The sequence below is a fragment of the Neopsephotus bourkii genome, unplaced genomic scaffold, assembly GCF_033783945.1.
Source record: "Neopsephotus bourkii isolate Nb327-2 ecotype Australia unplaced genomic scaffold, CSIRO-AGI_Nbou_v1 NB_54, whole genome shotgun sequence".
Classification (NCBI taxonomy): Eukaryota; Metazoa; Chordata; class Aves; order Psittaciformes; family Psittacidae; genus Neopsephotus; species Neopsephotus bourkii.
In genome coordinates, this window is record NW_026900571.1 from 1214190 (window position 1) to 1231005 (window position 16816).

The 16816-nt window shown below is 35.8% G+C and overlaps 1 protein-coding gene across 2 annotated transcripts in view; it reads left to right on the forward strand.

Annotated features, from left to right (window-relative positions):
* Positions 1 to 16816, forward strand: part of NFXL1 (nuclear transcription factor, X-box binding like 1) — a 48193-nt gene that overhangs the window by 4177 nt on the left and 27200 nt on the right. For both annotated transcript variants that reach the window (XM_061352881.1, XM_061352888.1), the window contains exons 4-15: positions 376 to 506; positions 2090 to 2268; positions 2437 to 2598; positions 2705 to 2805; positions 3994 to 4108; positions 4541 to 4665; positions 5647 to 5769; positions 7710 to 7800; positions 10539 to 10659; positions 11279 to 11435; positions 12137 to 12228; positions 13343 to 13364. In XM_061352881.1, coding sequence (XP_061208865.1) covers positions 376 to 506; positions 2090 to 2268; positions 2437 to 2598; positions 2705 to 2805; positions 3994 to 4108; positions 4541 to 4665; positions 5647 to 5769; positions 7710 to 7800; positions 10539 to 10659; positions 11279 to 11435; positions 12137 to 12228; positions 13343 to 13364 — 1419 coding nt within the window. The remainder of the gene's footprint in view (positions 1 to 375; positions 507 to 2089; positions 2269 to 2436; positions 2599 to 2704; positions 2806 to 3993; positions 4109 to 4540; positions 4666 to 5646; positions 5770 to 7709; positions 7801 to 10538; positions 10660 to 11278; positions 11436 to 12136; positions 12229 to 13342; positions 13365 to 16816) is intronic.

A 16816-nucleotide genomic window follows, 5' to 3' on the forward strand; every position in this document is an offset into this window, starting at 1 on the left:
ATTTTCCAACTTTCCTAGGCAAAGCTGTGAGTGAGCTGAGTTAAGCTGGCAACAGCCTCACTTTGAGCCCGAGGTTGTGCTACATGATCACCAACAGTGTGTTTAAATCAATATTTCTATGATTGTGAGTATTTCGGGCTCTCTACACTGTGGCAAAAATTTCCCAGAGGAACAAGAAAATAGATTATAGGTATGAATCAGGAACAGTAACACTGCCTGTATTAATCTAACAATAGGTATAATCTATCTTTGGAAACCCATTTTTTTAAATGGAAAAATAGCAATCTTGTATTTCTTTAGATACTGCAGATGTTCATCAACAGAAACAAAAATAAATACAATATAAAGCAGTTGCCACTTATATCTGCTCTTTAGGTCTGGAGCTGTTGTGGATGCTTTTGCATATTTCACCTGGTGTGTATCCAGAAGTGGGCCAAGGACAGCCTTTTTCTTGTGTCTTCTGTGACAGATGATGATTTCGGGAAGAAGGATTATCCTTGGCCATGGTGAGCTTTTCATGGTACACTTAAAAAGATATTTTGCTTAGACTGACATTGCTTTTTTTTTTTTTTTTAATTATTTTTAAGTTTTCATTGATTCAGGAGTATTTAAAGAGATATTAAAAACCTACGTCAAAGTTGTTTCTGAGAAGGTAACTTATTTTGCATATATCTCAGCTTCTGATACTTGTTTCTGAATTGCTTTCCATATTTGTCTGTTACTTTTAAAGTTGGCACTGTGAAATAAATAAATAAATTAAACAAAAAAAACCCAACGGTTCTACAATAGCAAGATTTAGAGATTTATTATTTTTTTAGTCTCTGTATACCTCGGGCACTAAAGCCAGTCTTGCAGTTTTGTGTGGGATTGTATAAAGAAGGTAGTATTGTTGCAGTATAAATAATGAAGTTTGCTTTCTCAGTAGTTTTGTGTCTGAAAGTTCATTCAAAGTTTCTTTGTGCATGTTTGTTCTATGCTTTATTTGCCCACTTACTTTCATGTGGAAACTTATAGTAATATCTGTGAAACAGAGTCCTCTGTCAGATTTGGCTGCAAGGGCCTGGTGGATTCAAAAGCTCTGTTAATGTGGGATCTCTGAGAACAGGAAATAAGATTAAGCTTTATGGCTGGCAGTGTCCAGGTTGATAATGCCTATTTAACTACGGTTCTATTACTAGCTTTGTGTTTAAGCAAATATAATGAAATATAATGAAAACAGCTTCAAGGAAATGGTATTTTATTTAACTTTTAAGCACATGATGAAACTGCGCAGTCACTATGGATGAGTGGTGTATGGCCTGTAATGTATTATATAGGGGCAAACTGACATTCTGTTTGATAAAAATGAGTACATAGATCTTTCAAAGCTTGTATTCTTCTCTGAGGAGGAGCTCCTTGTCTGTTGTCTTCTCCTATTGTAGCCAGAAATGGGAGGTGCTTTGTTTCTTCTTCCTTGTATTGCATTCCTTATCCATGGCTTGCACCAGAGATCCTTTAAAAGCTGTGGCACTAACAAGTTGGAGGCTGTCTATGCTTAGGAATAATGTGTTTTTTACTGTATGACACCTTCAAGGATAACAAATAAAGATGTGCATCTTATTATAATTGCTAAGATGCTGACCTGATACAATCTAAAATCTCTCAGGTGAAATTTTAAATATTATACATAGTTCAGTTAGCACCACTAACTCTTGTTTTACATAGCTTATAAATTGCCACTGGTAAACCCCTGGTTTTTACCTCTTTTGATTGGTTCTGTTTAAGTAGGTTAACTTTGTTGCATACATTCCTTTGGTATTACTTGACATAAAAATTGTTCTGTATGCTTCCTACACTGAGAAAGAGGACTGCATGACAGGACAATTCCTGAGACATTCTAATGAATGTATTGTAAAATCTGACCTATAGCAAGACTGTTATTGTATATTATAAATTTAGTTATGTTGTTATTTGTTACACTTGTTGTAAAAATGTTAATTGGTAGCCTGGTGACAGTCTTGGGAAACTGAAAAGATAAAAACTGCGTTTCTTTTTAAAAAAATCTTAATAAAATTGCTTTTCTATTCACTCCTTTTTCCCTTTGTTGTAGTCCAAAGTGCAGGTTTGAATACAAACGGTCTGAAACTCCCAGTAGGTATTACTGTTACTGTGGAAAAGTGGAGAATCCAACACTGGACCCATGGCTGGTACCTCACTCCTGTGGTCAGATATGTGAGAGGGAATTCAAACCTCCTTGTGGCCATAAATGTTTGCTGCTTTGTCATCCAGGTAAATCCTTTGAGTCTTTTGGTTGTAGGACCTGCATTTGTGCAGCTATTACGCCGTTTGGTGTAAAATCTGCTAACTATATTTAAAATTCTTAGAGTAAACCATATGTGTTCAAAGCTACGTTCACTTAAATAGCCGTTAGTGAGATGTTCTTTTTCCTGTACTTAGGACCCTGTCCACCTTGCCCGAAGATGGTCACAACAACCTGTCACTGTAAGAAAGCTAAACCAGTGCCCCGAAGGTGCAGTGCCAAAGAATGGTCATGTCGCCTGCTGTGTGGACGAACACTGCTGTGTGGACAGCACACCTGTGAGAATCTCTGTCATGCAGGTAGACCTGCCCTCTTAAATTTCAGAGGAGTCACTGTTTGAATTGTGAAGATACGTCTTTCTTTTGCAATTCCTGCAATTCCATGTCACTTTGCAATTACACACAGGAGATTGTCAGCCTTGCCCACGAGTCAGTAAACAACGGTGCATCTGCGGAAGACAGACAGGAGAGAGACTTTGTGCAAGTCCTCAGTGGCAGTGTGGCCAGGTGTGTTGAAGCTGTCCTTTTAAGCTTATTTCCCATATTATGTAAAAATTTTATTACTCAGTGTATTGAGGTTTGGAAAAACTCATTCAGTAAGAAAATAAAATTAATTTCTTTAGGTTTTGAAAGTACAGTCAGAAAAGTAGCAACATTGTTTGAGAATGGATCTATTTGGTGGCCAGGTTAATTTCTGACAATAGTCAAAATGCCACTGTTCTAGAATTGTGCTGCTGGTAGCATTGAATTTGATCTTGAATATTCTGTTCTCTCGTACTTGAGGGTGAAATTTAAGTTGCTGTCTTGAAAAATTAGCATGAAACCATGGCCTTGTAGAGTTTCATGCTTCCTTCTAGTTACTGTAACAGAATGAAAGCTTTGATTCATTCTCTGAAGTGTATTTACAGCTCATTCTTAGAACCAAGGCAATGGACTGACAGACTAAAAAATAGTTTAAAAACAAAATTGAGTGGCAGGGGTGAGATAGCAGCAGGAGATACTTGGTCATTACGATCCCAGTAAGAAAGGCACTCAGCCTCAGTAAAGTATCAATTAAAATGCAGTTTATCTCAGCTAACACTATAGAAAAAGGGAGCATAATATAAAAGCATAGCCCTTTAGATGCTAGGAGTCCCAAGCTGTTTAGCATTGAATGGGCACTTGATCCAGGTGCAGGGTGCAATGCAGACCCCATCTGTAGAGAGGGTTACCCCATTTTGGTCATTGAAGCTGTTGAAGGATTTTGTTACAAGAAGGCAACTCTGTTTATTATTTCTACACTCATACAGGATGTTCAGATGAGAACTTCTTGCTGCACTTTTTAGATAAGGGCAAGGACGTGCAGATGATATAATCACAGCTACCAAGAGGGAGCTGCCTCCTATCTCCCTTTGCCATAATAAGTTTATCCTGTGGCTAAGGAAAATGTGCTGCACAACATGGGCCTGAAGGACAAGCTGTGTGTGCAGCACAGGACAGTTAACTCAGGTTAACTGTTATGTGAATTGCTAACTCCTCAATATGCAGGGGGCTTCTGGTCAGGATCAGTTATTTGATGAACTCAGTGAATACAAGATTTGTTAACAAAATTAAGAAAAAGGCATCTCTCACCCCTAGTCTGTCCCTTTGGGTTGCATTGTCTTGATACATAATTCTGTTACATTCCATTCACTTGATTTCTCTTGAGTTTTCCAGGTGTGTGGGAAACATTTGCCTTGTGGTAATCACACATGTGAACGAGTTTGTCATGCTGGTCCCTGTGGAGACTGTCCTCGTTCTGGGAAAAGGTCATGTCCTTGTGGAAAATCAAGTAAGCGGCTCTTGGGTTTTGTGGTGCTTTTTTGTTTGTTAGTTTTTTTTTTTTTTTTGTTTTGTTTTGTTTTTAAATATATGTTTGTTTTCCTTCTCCTTTAAAAGCTAAAATAAGAAAACAAAAGTTATCCAGTCTTTGACAGTGAGTAGTTCAGATTAATTGTGCAGGGCATGAGCCATAAAAAGTTTTTACAAACAGTGAACTCTGACAGCTTTTATTAACTGTTTTGCTTAATGCTTTCAAAGCTTTATTTAGTACCAGGGGTTTAATTGATGATGTGAATAATTGAGTAATTCTAGAGAAGCTTTCAAAAAAAAGTGAGAGAATTGGCATTCAAACTCCTACTACACAGTGCATTTTTCTTTTTCTAAATATTTTTGCCTTCTTTCCACTAAATATTTGGTCATACTTCTCTCTCTCTTCTTCTAGAGTTTACATTGCCTTGTACAGAAGATGTGCCCACCTGTGGTGATAGTTGTGACAAAGTTCTGGAATGTGGCATCCATAAGTGTTCACAACGCTGTCATCGAGGTCCCTGTGAAATATGCAGACAGGTTAGTCTTACCCTAGCAGGTTCACGTTGTGTTAGGGCTTTTAAACACTCTACCTGGAACAGTGCAAGTCTCCTAGGGAAAATGAAATCGTATCTATCACGAAGTCTATGACCTTCTGTTCATTAAAAGCAACATGTTTTTTTTTCCCTATTCCTCTCCTGCTCCAACACAATTCTGAATTAATAGTTAAGTTTTATGTATCTGAAATAATACATAGGTAAGTTTTTTATTGTTTTGGCTTGGGTTTTTTTGACGTTTGGGGTGGTTTTTTTTATTAATCATGGTCTAAAAGACACTTTTTTTCCTCAGCTCTTTTAGCTTCCTTAATGCTTTTGTTTTTTGCTATTTCTGCATTGGTGAAGTGGAAGATGCTATAACAAAGCATTATTTTGTTACTAATAAGAAAATAATACTTTACTCTGGTCTGGATCTATGGAGCTTCTGTGATCTGGCCTCTAAAGCTGTTGCTCTCTCTGCTCTCAGTTATCTCTTCCTGAGCCAGCTTTGCTACAGAGTCTATGGTGAATGTAGTTAGCACATGATAGCTGGGGTAATGGTCACATAAATCTGGTCACCTACTTCTTGAGTTATCTGTATACACAATGGATGAATCTCTTTTACTATGCAGGAAGGGTACTTCTTTGTATGATTTTTTTTTTCTGCATTTGTGCTTGTAATCTTGCACTACACACTTGAGTAGTTCTCTTGAAATGGCTTTCCCCTCAGTGAGACCAAAGTCACAGTAAAGTGCTGTCCAGAGCACAGTGTTTGCAATACCAACACAAGGTCCCCAAGTAGTTATTTCACAGAGAGGTTATCTGCTCAGGGCATTTGGTATGCTTCCTGTTGTGATAAAGCACTGTAATGTTTTGTTCCCATGAAATTTTCTTTACAGCTGGTAGAAAAACATTTTATTTTCCACTCTTTTTTTTTTTTGTTGTGTTAAAAATACCTTGCTTTTTCCCCTGTCTTGCTGCCCAGGAAGTTGAAAAACAGTGCCGCTGTGGGAAGCACACTAAACGCATGCCGTGTCATAAGCCATATCTGTGTGAAACAAAGTGTACTAAAATTCGTGATTGCCAAAAGCACCAATGTAAGAGAAAGGTAAGCGTCCAGAGATGATCTTTCTCAAACATATTGTTTAGGTAACTTCATTTTTCTTTAGATACAGTGTTTTATATTATGTAGAAATCACATCAATCTGTTGTTCCATCTCATATTATTGTAAAGAGAGAAGAGTTTTCTTCAACATTATTCAAATTAGTTTGCAGTGTACCAGAATTCTCTGAACAGCATGTCACCAAGGAAAGCTCTTTGGCCTCAAAAACTGAAAGAGGGTTTTGACAACTTCTCTATTTCAGAAGGTAATTCTACTTTCAGATACCATAAAAGTCAGAGAAACTCTCTAAGACTCAATTTGGAGTTTTAGAAAGCAGGCATTCTTTATTGCAGCACTGAGCACACACATGAATAGTTTCTCTAAGGTGAGCACGCCCGATACTTGCTGACAGTGAGTATATGTATTTATCATACTCATGCATATTCATAATGTTACAAGGAACTAATTATAATATTTGCATTCTAATTACACATGGGCTTTCTTGCTGAGTGGGGGATGTGTCTGGCTCTTCCTCACTGTGTTTACTGAATGATCTCAGTGCTTGCACATGCTTGCAAGGTCCTAGCGCTGAGTTAGCAGTTGGTATGTCCTTGCTTTTGCTCTGTTCCAGTCTCGCTCCATGTTGGGCGCCTCTGCTATCTTAAAGGCTGGCATCCTTGGTCTTATTTACTGTCTCCTTAGTTGTTATCAGTCTCATGATATTCCTTCCCCCATCAGCCAAACATTCCTTTCTCTCTACATGTTAGAAAGCTAGAACAGTTTGTTGTATTCTACTATGTTAGTTTATAGACACACACACACACACTTGTTAGTTTAAACCTACAATTTAAGCTTATAATACTTAAGTAGTTACTGATGCTTTATGCATTCTGGAGTAGTTAAATCAATTTATTTAATTTGTGGGAAGAGCTGTGAATCTCTTGTAACTTTGTAAGGGGCGTACTCTAATTTCTGACAACCCAGTATTCCACAGCTGCTTGTAATATGCATTGCTGCAAGCAGCAGTGGTCTGACAATTTGGAATTCGAATTTTGTTTCCCTTCTTATTTGAAATCATAGGAATGATTGATAGCTCAGACCTATCTTTTCAGTTTAGTGATTCAAGAAGACCTGAAAGTTGCCTGCTGGGTGTTAATTAAGATATTACAGAAGTTGCTTCTTACCACAAAGAGGCATGAAAAAGTACAGGTTTATTCTTCAATTTTTTTGAGTATTATTATTACTACAGTGAATTTCCTTTATGTGAATATGTAACAGAAGAAGTAAATGCAGTCTTGACATCTTCAATTTATACTAAAAGATCCAGGTTTCTTTTCCTAGTTGACATTCTTATAGAATTTGGAAGATGGGTACTTTTCAAGTTAATAGAAAAGATGGGACTCTCTACTGACATCCACCAAATGTGATGGTGTTGTGATATGTTCTTCCATGTCACTATTTTCTGTAAGAACAGAAAGTAGACAACTGATCCTGATGTTATTTGACCTTTGTTACAAAGTTAAAAGATGTTAAGCAATACTTTTGTGCCAGGGATGATACAGTATAAAGTGAAAGAAATCAAAGAGTAATGGGGCAAGCTGTTGGATATCCTACATGTAATTTCCTGAAATTATTTTGGATTAAAATATTATAAGAATTTCAACTTTTAAAATGTTTTTATGCTTTTCAGAAGCCCTTTGCCTTGTTAGTGTGTTGAAATGATGTTTTCAAATGTCTGTTTTCTTGTATTTTATAATTTGAATTATTTAAAACAACTATGCAGGTGACCTCTATTCTATACCTGCCAAGAATGTGAGGAGACTTGATTAAATTGCATGAAATATTTTTAAGTATTGAAAAAATGAGATAGTAGAAGGCAGCAAATTTATACCAGAAATAATACAAGTTTTCAAGTTATATAAAGTATACTCATTTTCTTGAATAGTGCTGTTCTGGAAACTGTCCACCTTGTGATCAAGTCTGTGGGCGGACTCTAGGCTGCAGAAATCACAAATGTCCTTCAGGCTGCCACAGAGGTAAGAATAAGTGAAGGATCCCCATAGTGATGGAATATTGTTTATTTTTGCCAAACCTCATCTTTGCATGACTCCATGTGGTGCTTAATGAATTCTTTCCCTTGTTTCATGTGGACTTTTTGTGGGGGCAGTGTGTTTGTAAGGTTTTTAGTGCTGGTTAGAGCTTAAGGACTTACATAATGCAACCTAAGATTTTGCCTGGTAATTTTGTTTAGCATTGTTCCTCTGAAAATGTGCTGTCCCCTTTCCAGCTGCTTAATTCAAAATCCTTTTTCCCAAATGACTTTTTCCCAAATAAATCCATTCACTGAATATGCATAACAAAGTCCAGCTATGTGTAGAAATGGTTGAGTCTGCATGCTTTTTAAAAATCGTAGAACATGTAATACAAGTGGGCTTAAAATAAAATAATAATAATAATAAAAAAGTTGATGGAATTTGAATGTCTATCAGTATCCTACTGGTAAAAGAGAAAAGAACTTGTTACTGACTATATGAAGATAACAAAAAAGTTTACTTTTGTGTCCAGTGACCTCAGTTAAAAAGATGCTGAAAATGGTCAAAATTACCTGGCAGTTTTTATCCTGACCAATTGCTTTGACATTCACTTGGTAGGGGATTAAATTGGACTGAGTGAAAAAGTGGCTGCCCTCTCAGCAATTTTCTCCACAGAAGCTGCTGCCCTGCTGAAACAGCAGCTGAGTAGCCTGTGCGATTTCCCTTGGTATTCTCAACTATGTAAGTTGCAACAACTGAGGAAGTAATTCAGAACTTGTTCAGCTAATCTTACTTTTGAGGCAGTGATTCTTAAGAGGACAGGGCAGGTAAATGTGATAGTTGTCCCAGTCAGCCTGCTAGTAAATTCATCACCACAAACTAGTGTTTTGGTTTTTCCTCTGTTAACTGGGCCTCTTCTCCCCCTTCCTTTCTTCTGCCTTCCCCATACCCCCCCTCAAATCCTGAAATACATGTTGGGGTTTCTTGTACTGTTAGAAGAAAACTAGTAACATTGTTTTTCTGCATTAGCTCAGTTGATAACAAAATCATAGAATATACTTTAAAGTGTATGTAATATATCAAAACACTAAAATTGTGAATATTTAGGTGCCAAAAGTTGAATCTAATGAATCTAGTAAATACAGTATCAGACGATAAATTTAGAAAATAACCTCTGTGTGTTTTAACAAATTATAATTAGTACAGTCTGTAATATCTTGTCAGAATGTTTGAAAATATTCCTAATGAAACCAATGATTTTCATTTCAGAAGACGTCTATTCCTGCATATTTCCTTATACTCCAGTATTCTAAGAGCTGTGGTTTGATTGATTGATGATTTTATCTTTAGTATGTTATACTAGGTCAGGTTAATTTTGCAATGACCTGCCAGGTCTCTGTGACCACTGATTTTAAAGGAAATAGTATTCCTCCTAGAGAAGAACTAGCCTGATCAGGTCCTTTAAAAGTTAGCTGATCTCGTTATTATTAGAGGTTCCTGATAATAAGCACTTGGGCTTTAGCAGGGGTCCCTGTAAAAAGGCGTAGCTAAACCCAGGACAAAAGGTAACTTAATCTATTCTGTTTATGATCTGATATTTACCTTTTAAATTAAGTAATCATTCTTGCTGAAATTTACAATGTGTTGCCAGGGAATAGAAACATTTTGTTTCCTACTGTAATATATTGTAACAAACACCTGATCTGAGAACTGTTGTCTGGCTTTAACTTCAGGCTTACCTGTGATCTCTGCCCTTCCATCTTTTTGAGAATATAGGCAGTTGCCTTCATTAATAAAATGTTTAAATAAATTGTACACATATTGGCTTCTCTGGCAGTACGGCTTTAGTTTACTTTTTAAAAGTAGCTGTGCTGATAATGCATTATAATTTAATTTACTTTGCAATATGGACTGTATCCTTCCATCCTTTTTTCTTCAGCAGCTTTTGTCATCAAGAGATCTGCTTCCCAGATCCTGCTAACAAGTCAGAATTGCTTAAAAAGTTGTGCTGCTGTTAACGCTTTCAAAACATTGCTTTCTTTAATGTTTCAGAATGCAATGTGATTAATAAGCCCAAATCCCATGTCTAAATTTGCTTTTTTAGAAGATATATATTCTTACTGTCAATTACACAATAAGAAAACTTAGCAGTTAGCACTTTATGAAGAGATAGTGTGGGAGAGCTATAAATAAAAACATTTCACAGATTTTACAGATCTCTTTAAAAAAGTATCAGGTTAGTAGCATGAGTAACTACATAGGAGGGCAGGATCTTTTCAAAAAGCATTAATTATACACAGGCTAAGTATTTCTTTAATATTGTACAAAATCTGCAAAACCTTACTGTACCAGTTTTTCAATGTCTCTCTTCTACCTTTTGAATATAGATGAAGGATGACATGTCTTCATATGTTTGTAAAGATGAAATATAATTAACAAATCTTAAATGTTGTGTAATCCAAATGGCTGGGCTTTCTTTTTAGAATGTGAGAGATGGATTATTTATAACTTCATACCAGTCAACATCTGTAGAATAACCTAGATTATTGTTATTATAACTGTTCTGTAAGAATGGTGAAATTCTCTTTCCCAGGAGGGAGTTGAAACCAAGCAGAAATAAAAAAATAACAGCCATCTATTATAGGACAATTATACAATGTGCATATTCAGAGATAATTACCATTTTTTTTACAGTCAGTAGGTTATTCAGGTTATCATATTGTTAATATATTTATTTTTAGGTAGCTGTAATCCATGTCCAGAGACTGTAGATGTGAAATGCAATTGTGGAAAAACTGTCATTAAAGTGCCCTGTGGTAGAGAGCGTACCATCAAACCTCCCAAATGCAAACAGCTGTGCAGGTCAGTATAGAAAGTGTGTGTGTTTCTAGTTCTTCAGTGTCCTTAAAGAAAATAGTAACATTAAATGGCAAAAAGTATTCCTTTAGTTGGTTACAGAGAGTACTTCTCAGTGTTCTGTATTTCTGACTGCACAGATGCAGGTTAGCAATAATCCTTGCTGTCAGATACGTCTTTGATGCTGTGGTTTCATGAGCAGCTGTCAAGGGGGAGGTTCTGTCCCACCTAGCACTTCCTATTCTGTAGTCCCACTTGCTTCTTCAAGTCATCTCTGGTACGTTCTGAAGTACCTCTATTGGGCAGTTTGCCTAGAAAACTTGGCTAGCAAAAGGAAAAAGAATATTTTCTGTTGGGGTGAAGCCAGATTACTTAGCACAGACTAGAAGTAGGATTGAAATGGCTGTTTGAATAGGCAAACCCAATGTTGATTTTAATTGAATTTAGATCTGCTGTATAATTTTACTGTTAACCACAGATGAAGGTGATAAGTAAACTAATTTTAAAAACAATAACCTGTTCATCTCAATTCTTTTTATTTTGAGCATAATTGTCCAGTGACTGTAACTTGCTTGCTGTAATATTTCTTGCTGTCACATTGATTCATTCTTTGATTTTGCTTCAGTCGACCACCTACCTGTCACCACCCTACCCAGGAGAAACACTACTGTCACTTTGGTCGGTGTCCTCCATGTCGTCAGTCCTGCCAGAAAACATTAACGTGTGGCCATTTGTGCCCTGTTTCTTGTCATGATGAAGCACTTGTGAAGCAGACAGGTTCAGTAAGTAAACAGTGAAAAATGGTGTGTTATTTGTGCTCTGAAGCATAAGCAACAGTTGTTTGACCTTAACTGTATGTTGGCGGCTTTTGGAGTGCAGAGTAAATAAATTATTAAGCACAGAAGTATGCATACTGGTTAACTGAGAAACTAAGTGATTCTAGCTCCTTTGCTGTAGTCTAATTAATTTTGTAATATATATAATTAAATGTGCAGTTTGCAGCAGTTATAGTTACTCAGGAACTGATTTTTGTCAGAGTTGTGTTGCAAATGTTTAATTTCAAATGTAAGCAGTTACTTTTAACATAAGAAAAAAATCAGTTTTAACTTCTTTTTACTAAATTATCAAAATTTGCACGAGTTACAAATAAGACATTGTTTGGCATCAATAAACATGACGTATGCACTGCATGATGATAACTGAACTTGTTTAGTAATTGAGTATATATATATTTTTTTACCTCTATTAAATGCTTAGAATTGTTTTGCTGGGTTTTTTTGTTGTGTCGCTTTGTGTTTGATTTTTAGCGGCAGGACCACAGGCCTTTGGTTTTCTATCCTTAACCATGCTAAGGATGAAATTATAATGTTGTGTATGTGGATTTGTTAGAACTGGTATTTCTTCAGATGACAGGTTTATTTATGGTCAAGCAGATAGTTCGATTTGTGTTTTGTATTCAACTACTGTTGTCTTTTGCTCTCAGCATCAGTCTGTAGGTCCTTGGGAACAGCCATCTGAGCCAGCTTTTATTCAAACTGCATTACCATGCCCTCCCTGTGAGGTTCCTATACCAGTGTAAGTATCAAAAAGAAGACAAATAAAAGAAAGTTTTGGTATGGAAAGATATTTTTCACATTTTACCTTCTTGTAGAGGTGGACATGAAAATAACTATTTTCCTCTTCAGATGCAGAAAGCCTATCTGAATGCCATTCTCATAAAACTGGGAGCACTAGTGGTTGTTTAATAGGCTATTTTGTAGTGTGTGCTCACAGTATGAAATGACTGATAGTGTTCAGCCAGTTTTTCATGCATCTAGTAGTTCATCTGACACCATTACTACCCAACTTGAATGCAGAGTTGCTGTGGGAAATCTGTCATCCATAGGTTTAGTAGTTACATGGCAGAAGGCAATCAGGCTAAGTGAGCAGTTTTCTGTTGTAGTGGAGCAGAAACATTCTACAGTGGAATGCAGAGGTCCTAAAAGCCAAATTAGCTTGGATATGGGAGGATTATGCTGGAAAGCTAATTAGGCTGTGTAGAGTGAAAAACAGGGTCCTGTGCTGCATCTGCTTTTCATACTAGGTGGAAGACTGATAGCTGTTGTTAATATCCTGCTGTCCTAAAGTCCATCTGTAGCTTTATGTTAGAGAAGTTGTCAGGAATAATACTTGGGAAGGAGATGACAGATGTGAAACCAGAGGTAAAAAGAAAATATTGATTTTTCAAAATGAATTGAGCAAAATATTGATTTAAGTATTAGGAGATCAGTGTTTGAATGAGTCAGCTTTTAATACCTTCACGATTCTGATCAATGTGCACTTCTTTTAAGGAATAGTAGACCATTCTAAAAGGATAAACATAAGAATACTAGATTGTTCTAGTTCTGACACAAAGGAGAAGATATTTGGAAGCAATTCTGGTAATTTTCTAAAATAAAAATTATTAATTTTATATACAGCTATAATTAATCTGCATGTGAGACACTGTTTGGGGATTGCCATCATACAGTAATCCAGACACCTGTTGAAAATGAAAAGGCATTGATTTGCATAGATAGATGCTTTTCTCTTAGTTTGCACTTTTTGAATATAGCTTGCATTATTTTTGTGTGAAAAGCACTGTCACTGTTTTAGGTCCCTTATCAAAGATATGTGTTTTCTAAATCTCCGATTTTTCTCTTTTCAACAGGGAGTGTCTTGGGCAGCATGAGGTGAGTCATGGAAACTGCCTTTTAAAATGGAATATGAAGGACATCTCACTTTGTCAGTTTGCAAAAAAAAAAAAAAAAGTGTTAAAGAGAAATACATGCTTTTTAGTATTTTAAAAACAATAAAGTACCTTATCACAAGGACTTACATATGGGAAAGTACTTTAGTTCCTTTTTGGAGGATATATAACTACTTGACTTTTTTGAACTCTTGGACAGAAATTTAAACTCAAGATTTGTGAAGCTATTTGTGTATTCTTGCAGTTTTAAAATAGTTTAAATAGTGTTTAAATTTTTTTGAGAGCTCTTTTCAGTGTATACTACTGTTTTTTTTTTCTCCCTTCTATAGTTATTATTCTGTTCCTGTAACACACTTTCCTCAGTCCTAGAAACTGCTATGTTTATTATAAAAGGATAAGGAACATAGTGTGGGAAATGAAAATTCTCATGTGACTTGGATCTAAGCATGCCTGGATGAAATCAGACAATGTTGTGGAAACTTTTTTAGTGTTACTTGTTAGCTGGTCTTGTTGGTGTGCAGCCTTCTCCAGTTTTGGATTAAGTCATTGTCTGTTTTGGCTTACACGAGAAGAAAATCTAAGTGACACTTGAAGCTAAGTAACCATCATCATTATTCACAGTAATTTCTAAAAGTTATGAAATCTAATGTCAGCTCATTTTTCTCTTGTTTTGGTAAACTAATCTTTAAAAAATCCCCATTGCTATTATGGCTTTGTCTACTATTAAGTCTGGCATAAAATCTACTATCAAAGTGAATAAAATAGACTATCAAAGCATAACTAATAATACCGTAACAAACCTAATTGCATTTTAAGCTAGTAAAAATTCTAGAGAACAATAAACATTTAAAAATATTTAAAGACACCCTTCCCTTTTTTATTTAATAATCTTTTTGTATGTGTTGCAATGGTGGCTCAATTATGTGGTGGCAACATCTACAAATGCTATTAACAAAGTTTACGTGTCCACAGTCTGTACAGGGCATTTATTAATTCAGCAAAGCCATGAGTACAGCTTCCATAGAGCTATTTTGACACCTTGTTGGTTGCTAAAGAAGAATGTGTACTCAAAATGGATGAAGAGAGCAAGTGTGCCTATTTGTTCTTGAAACAACTGGGTTTTGGTTTTGTTTTCCACAGTAAAACTTGAAGGTGTACCAGCCAGTGTTTTTATTGAGTCAGTGACATGTTTTGTGACAGGACATAATCGAATCTCATCCTCTCATGAATTTATGTATAAATAAAATATAGCCTGTGGTCAATTGACCCAATATATAAATTACTCTAGACAATGTTACTGATTTCGTACTATTCAGATGTACATTGTTCTGAAGATTGTGTCCTTCTCCATAACAGAGGACAGTATGGCGGTTCTTATTAGATAAAATGGTTTCAATTACTACATATTTATAAGTACTTATTTCAGAATTAATAAAACCCCTTCTCTGTTGCATGTTAGTCTTGGCAGAAGCAATCAATGGCTTTGGGTCATGTTTTCTTTATGGCTTAGTATAGAAAATAAGGAAAAGTCCCTTAGTCTATGCCTGACTGTAATTATTTAAATTATTGATGCTAAATGATATTCTAGATTAAATGTTCCTTCTCTTGGCCACAAGAGCGCAGTGCTTCCTTCCTGCTGAAGGTTAGCAGTTTCTGGCATAGAATTAAATGTGCTAATATTTGAGATTTTGACATCAGTCAACAAAAAGAATGATTTGTTAATGTATGTGTGAGGGAGTGTTTACAGTGTATTTTATGTGCCTTGTACCTTTTTATGTTATACTGAGATCACCGGAAAGAAAAAAAATCTTAGTCTGTTCAGTGTTTTACAGCTACATTGGCTTTTACAAGTGATCTTGCCTCAAACTAACCATAGAGTAGTTAGGGTTGGAAAGGACCTTAATATCACATAGTTCCAACCCCCCCCTGCCATGTGCAGGGACACCTCACACTAAACCATGTCACCCAAGGCTCTGTCCAACCTGGCCTTGAACACCGCCAGGGATGGAGCATTCACAACCTCCCTGGGCAACCCATTCCAGTGCCTCACCACCCTTACAGTAAAGAACTTCCTCCTTATATCCAATCTAAACTTCCCCTTTTTAAGTTAATTTACTTTTGATAACAAGAGAAAACGGTTGTGTGTATTTCTGAACACTTCCTTCCTATAGTAGGTTTCAGCCCCTGAGGTGGTTTTCACTGGGAAATGTGGACTTTTCACAAGTGATGAAAGTAGCAATTTTCTCAAGCAAGGTTTTGCTGTGAAGAGGGGCTGATAGTTGTGCTATGTTGCTGCTTATATTGGACCGTTGTGGTATATTCTATAATGAAGGAGGTATAAAAATAAGACCTGGGACTGAAACTAGTTATAGTCATCTTGTGTTTTACCAGGATGTCTGCAGATGATGAGTAGAAGAGAGAATAAAAGCAAATAATTCAGAACTTGTATAATAAGCAAATTTACTGTGTTTATATTTTTACTTGAGCAATAATTTTGATTTGTGTAGGTATTGGAGTTGGCTGTTTTGTTGGGAATCTGTGTGGTGGTATGGGTTTTTGGTTTTGTTTTTTTTTTATTTCAGTTTGGCATTTAGTTTATTTTTAGGAGATTGATTTCATTTGAGCTCTTACATGTTTTTGAGTATTTAGAACAAGCAATTTATCACTTGAAACAAAAGACTTAAAAATACTTTTCAGTATTGTAATTGAATAAAATCTGTGTTCAGTAGAGGTATGATGTTAAACTAAAAATAGGATTTCTTTTAGCTACAGTGTACAGCCTTCTTTTAAATATTTCTTTCTGTGTAAGTTTTGGATGTTTTTATAGATATTTAGAAAAATTAAAAACTATTTGTTCTTGGATTCGTAGGTACTTAAATGTAGCTCTCAATTTTGTTTCAGGTTGTGGGTCAGAAAAATCACCTATCATCAACAGTTGCTGCCATCCCAAAATGAAAACTTCATGGTTTACTTTGAACTGCTCTAAGCATTGGCATTTTATAGCAGTAGCATGCATGTAGTCTTTTAGATTATAAGAGTTAATGTTTATGTTCAAAATATTTTTTTTTTGAAAATATTAATTAAATCCCACACAAGGTAAACTAGGACAAACAGGGAAATCTTAACTGGAGATAGTATTAGTTCGTCTACTGTATTTAATTATCTTGAAGTTGCTTCATTTCATTAATATTGTAGGGAAAGGAAAATGTTCTGGTTTTGTTTCCTTGATGACTGTTTTGAATATCCTGTAATATCAGTCTTGCTGTACCCTGGCAGATAGAACTCTGGGGGGTTTTTGGTAGGAGCATTAAATGCTGTTTTATTATTTTATTATTCTAGGTTTTTGAAAAGCTTTTTTTCCTTTTTTTTAGTGTTTTAGTGGGCAATTATACTCTGTCTTTAGGTTAAACACTATGTAAAACTTGATGAGATTCA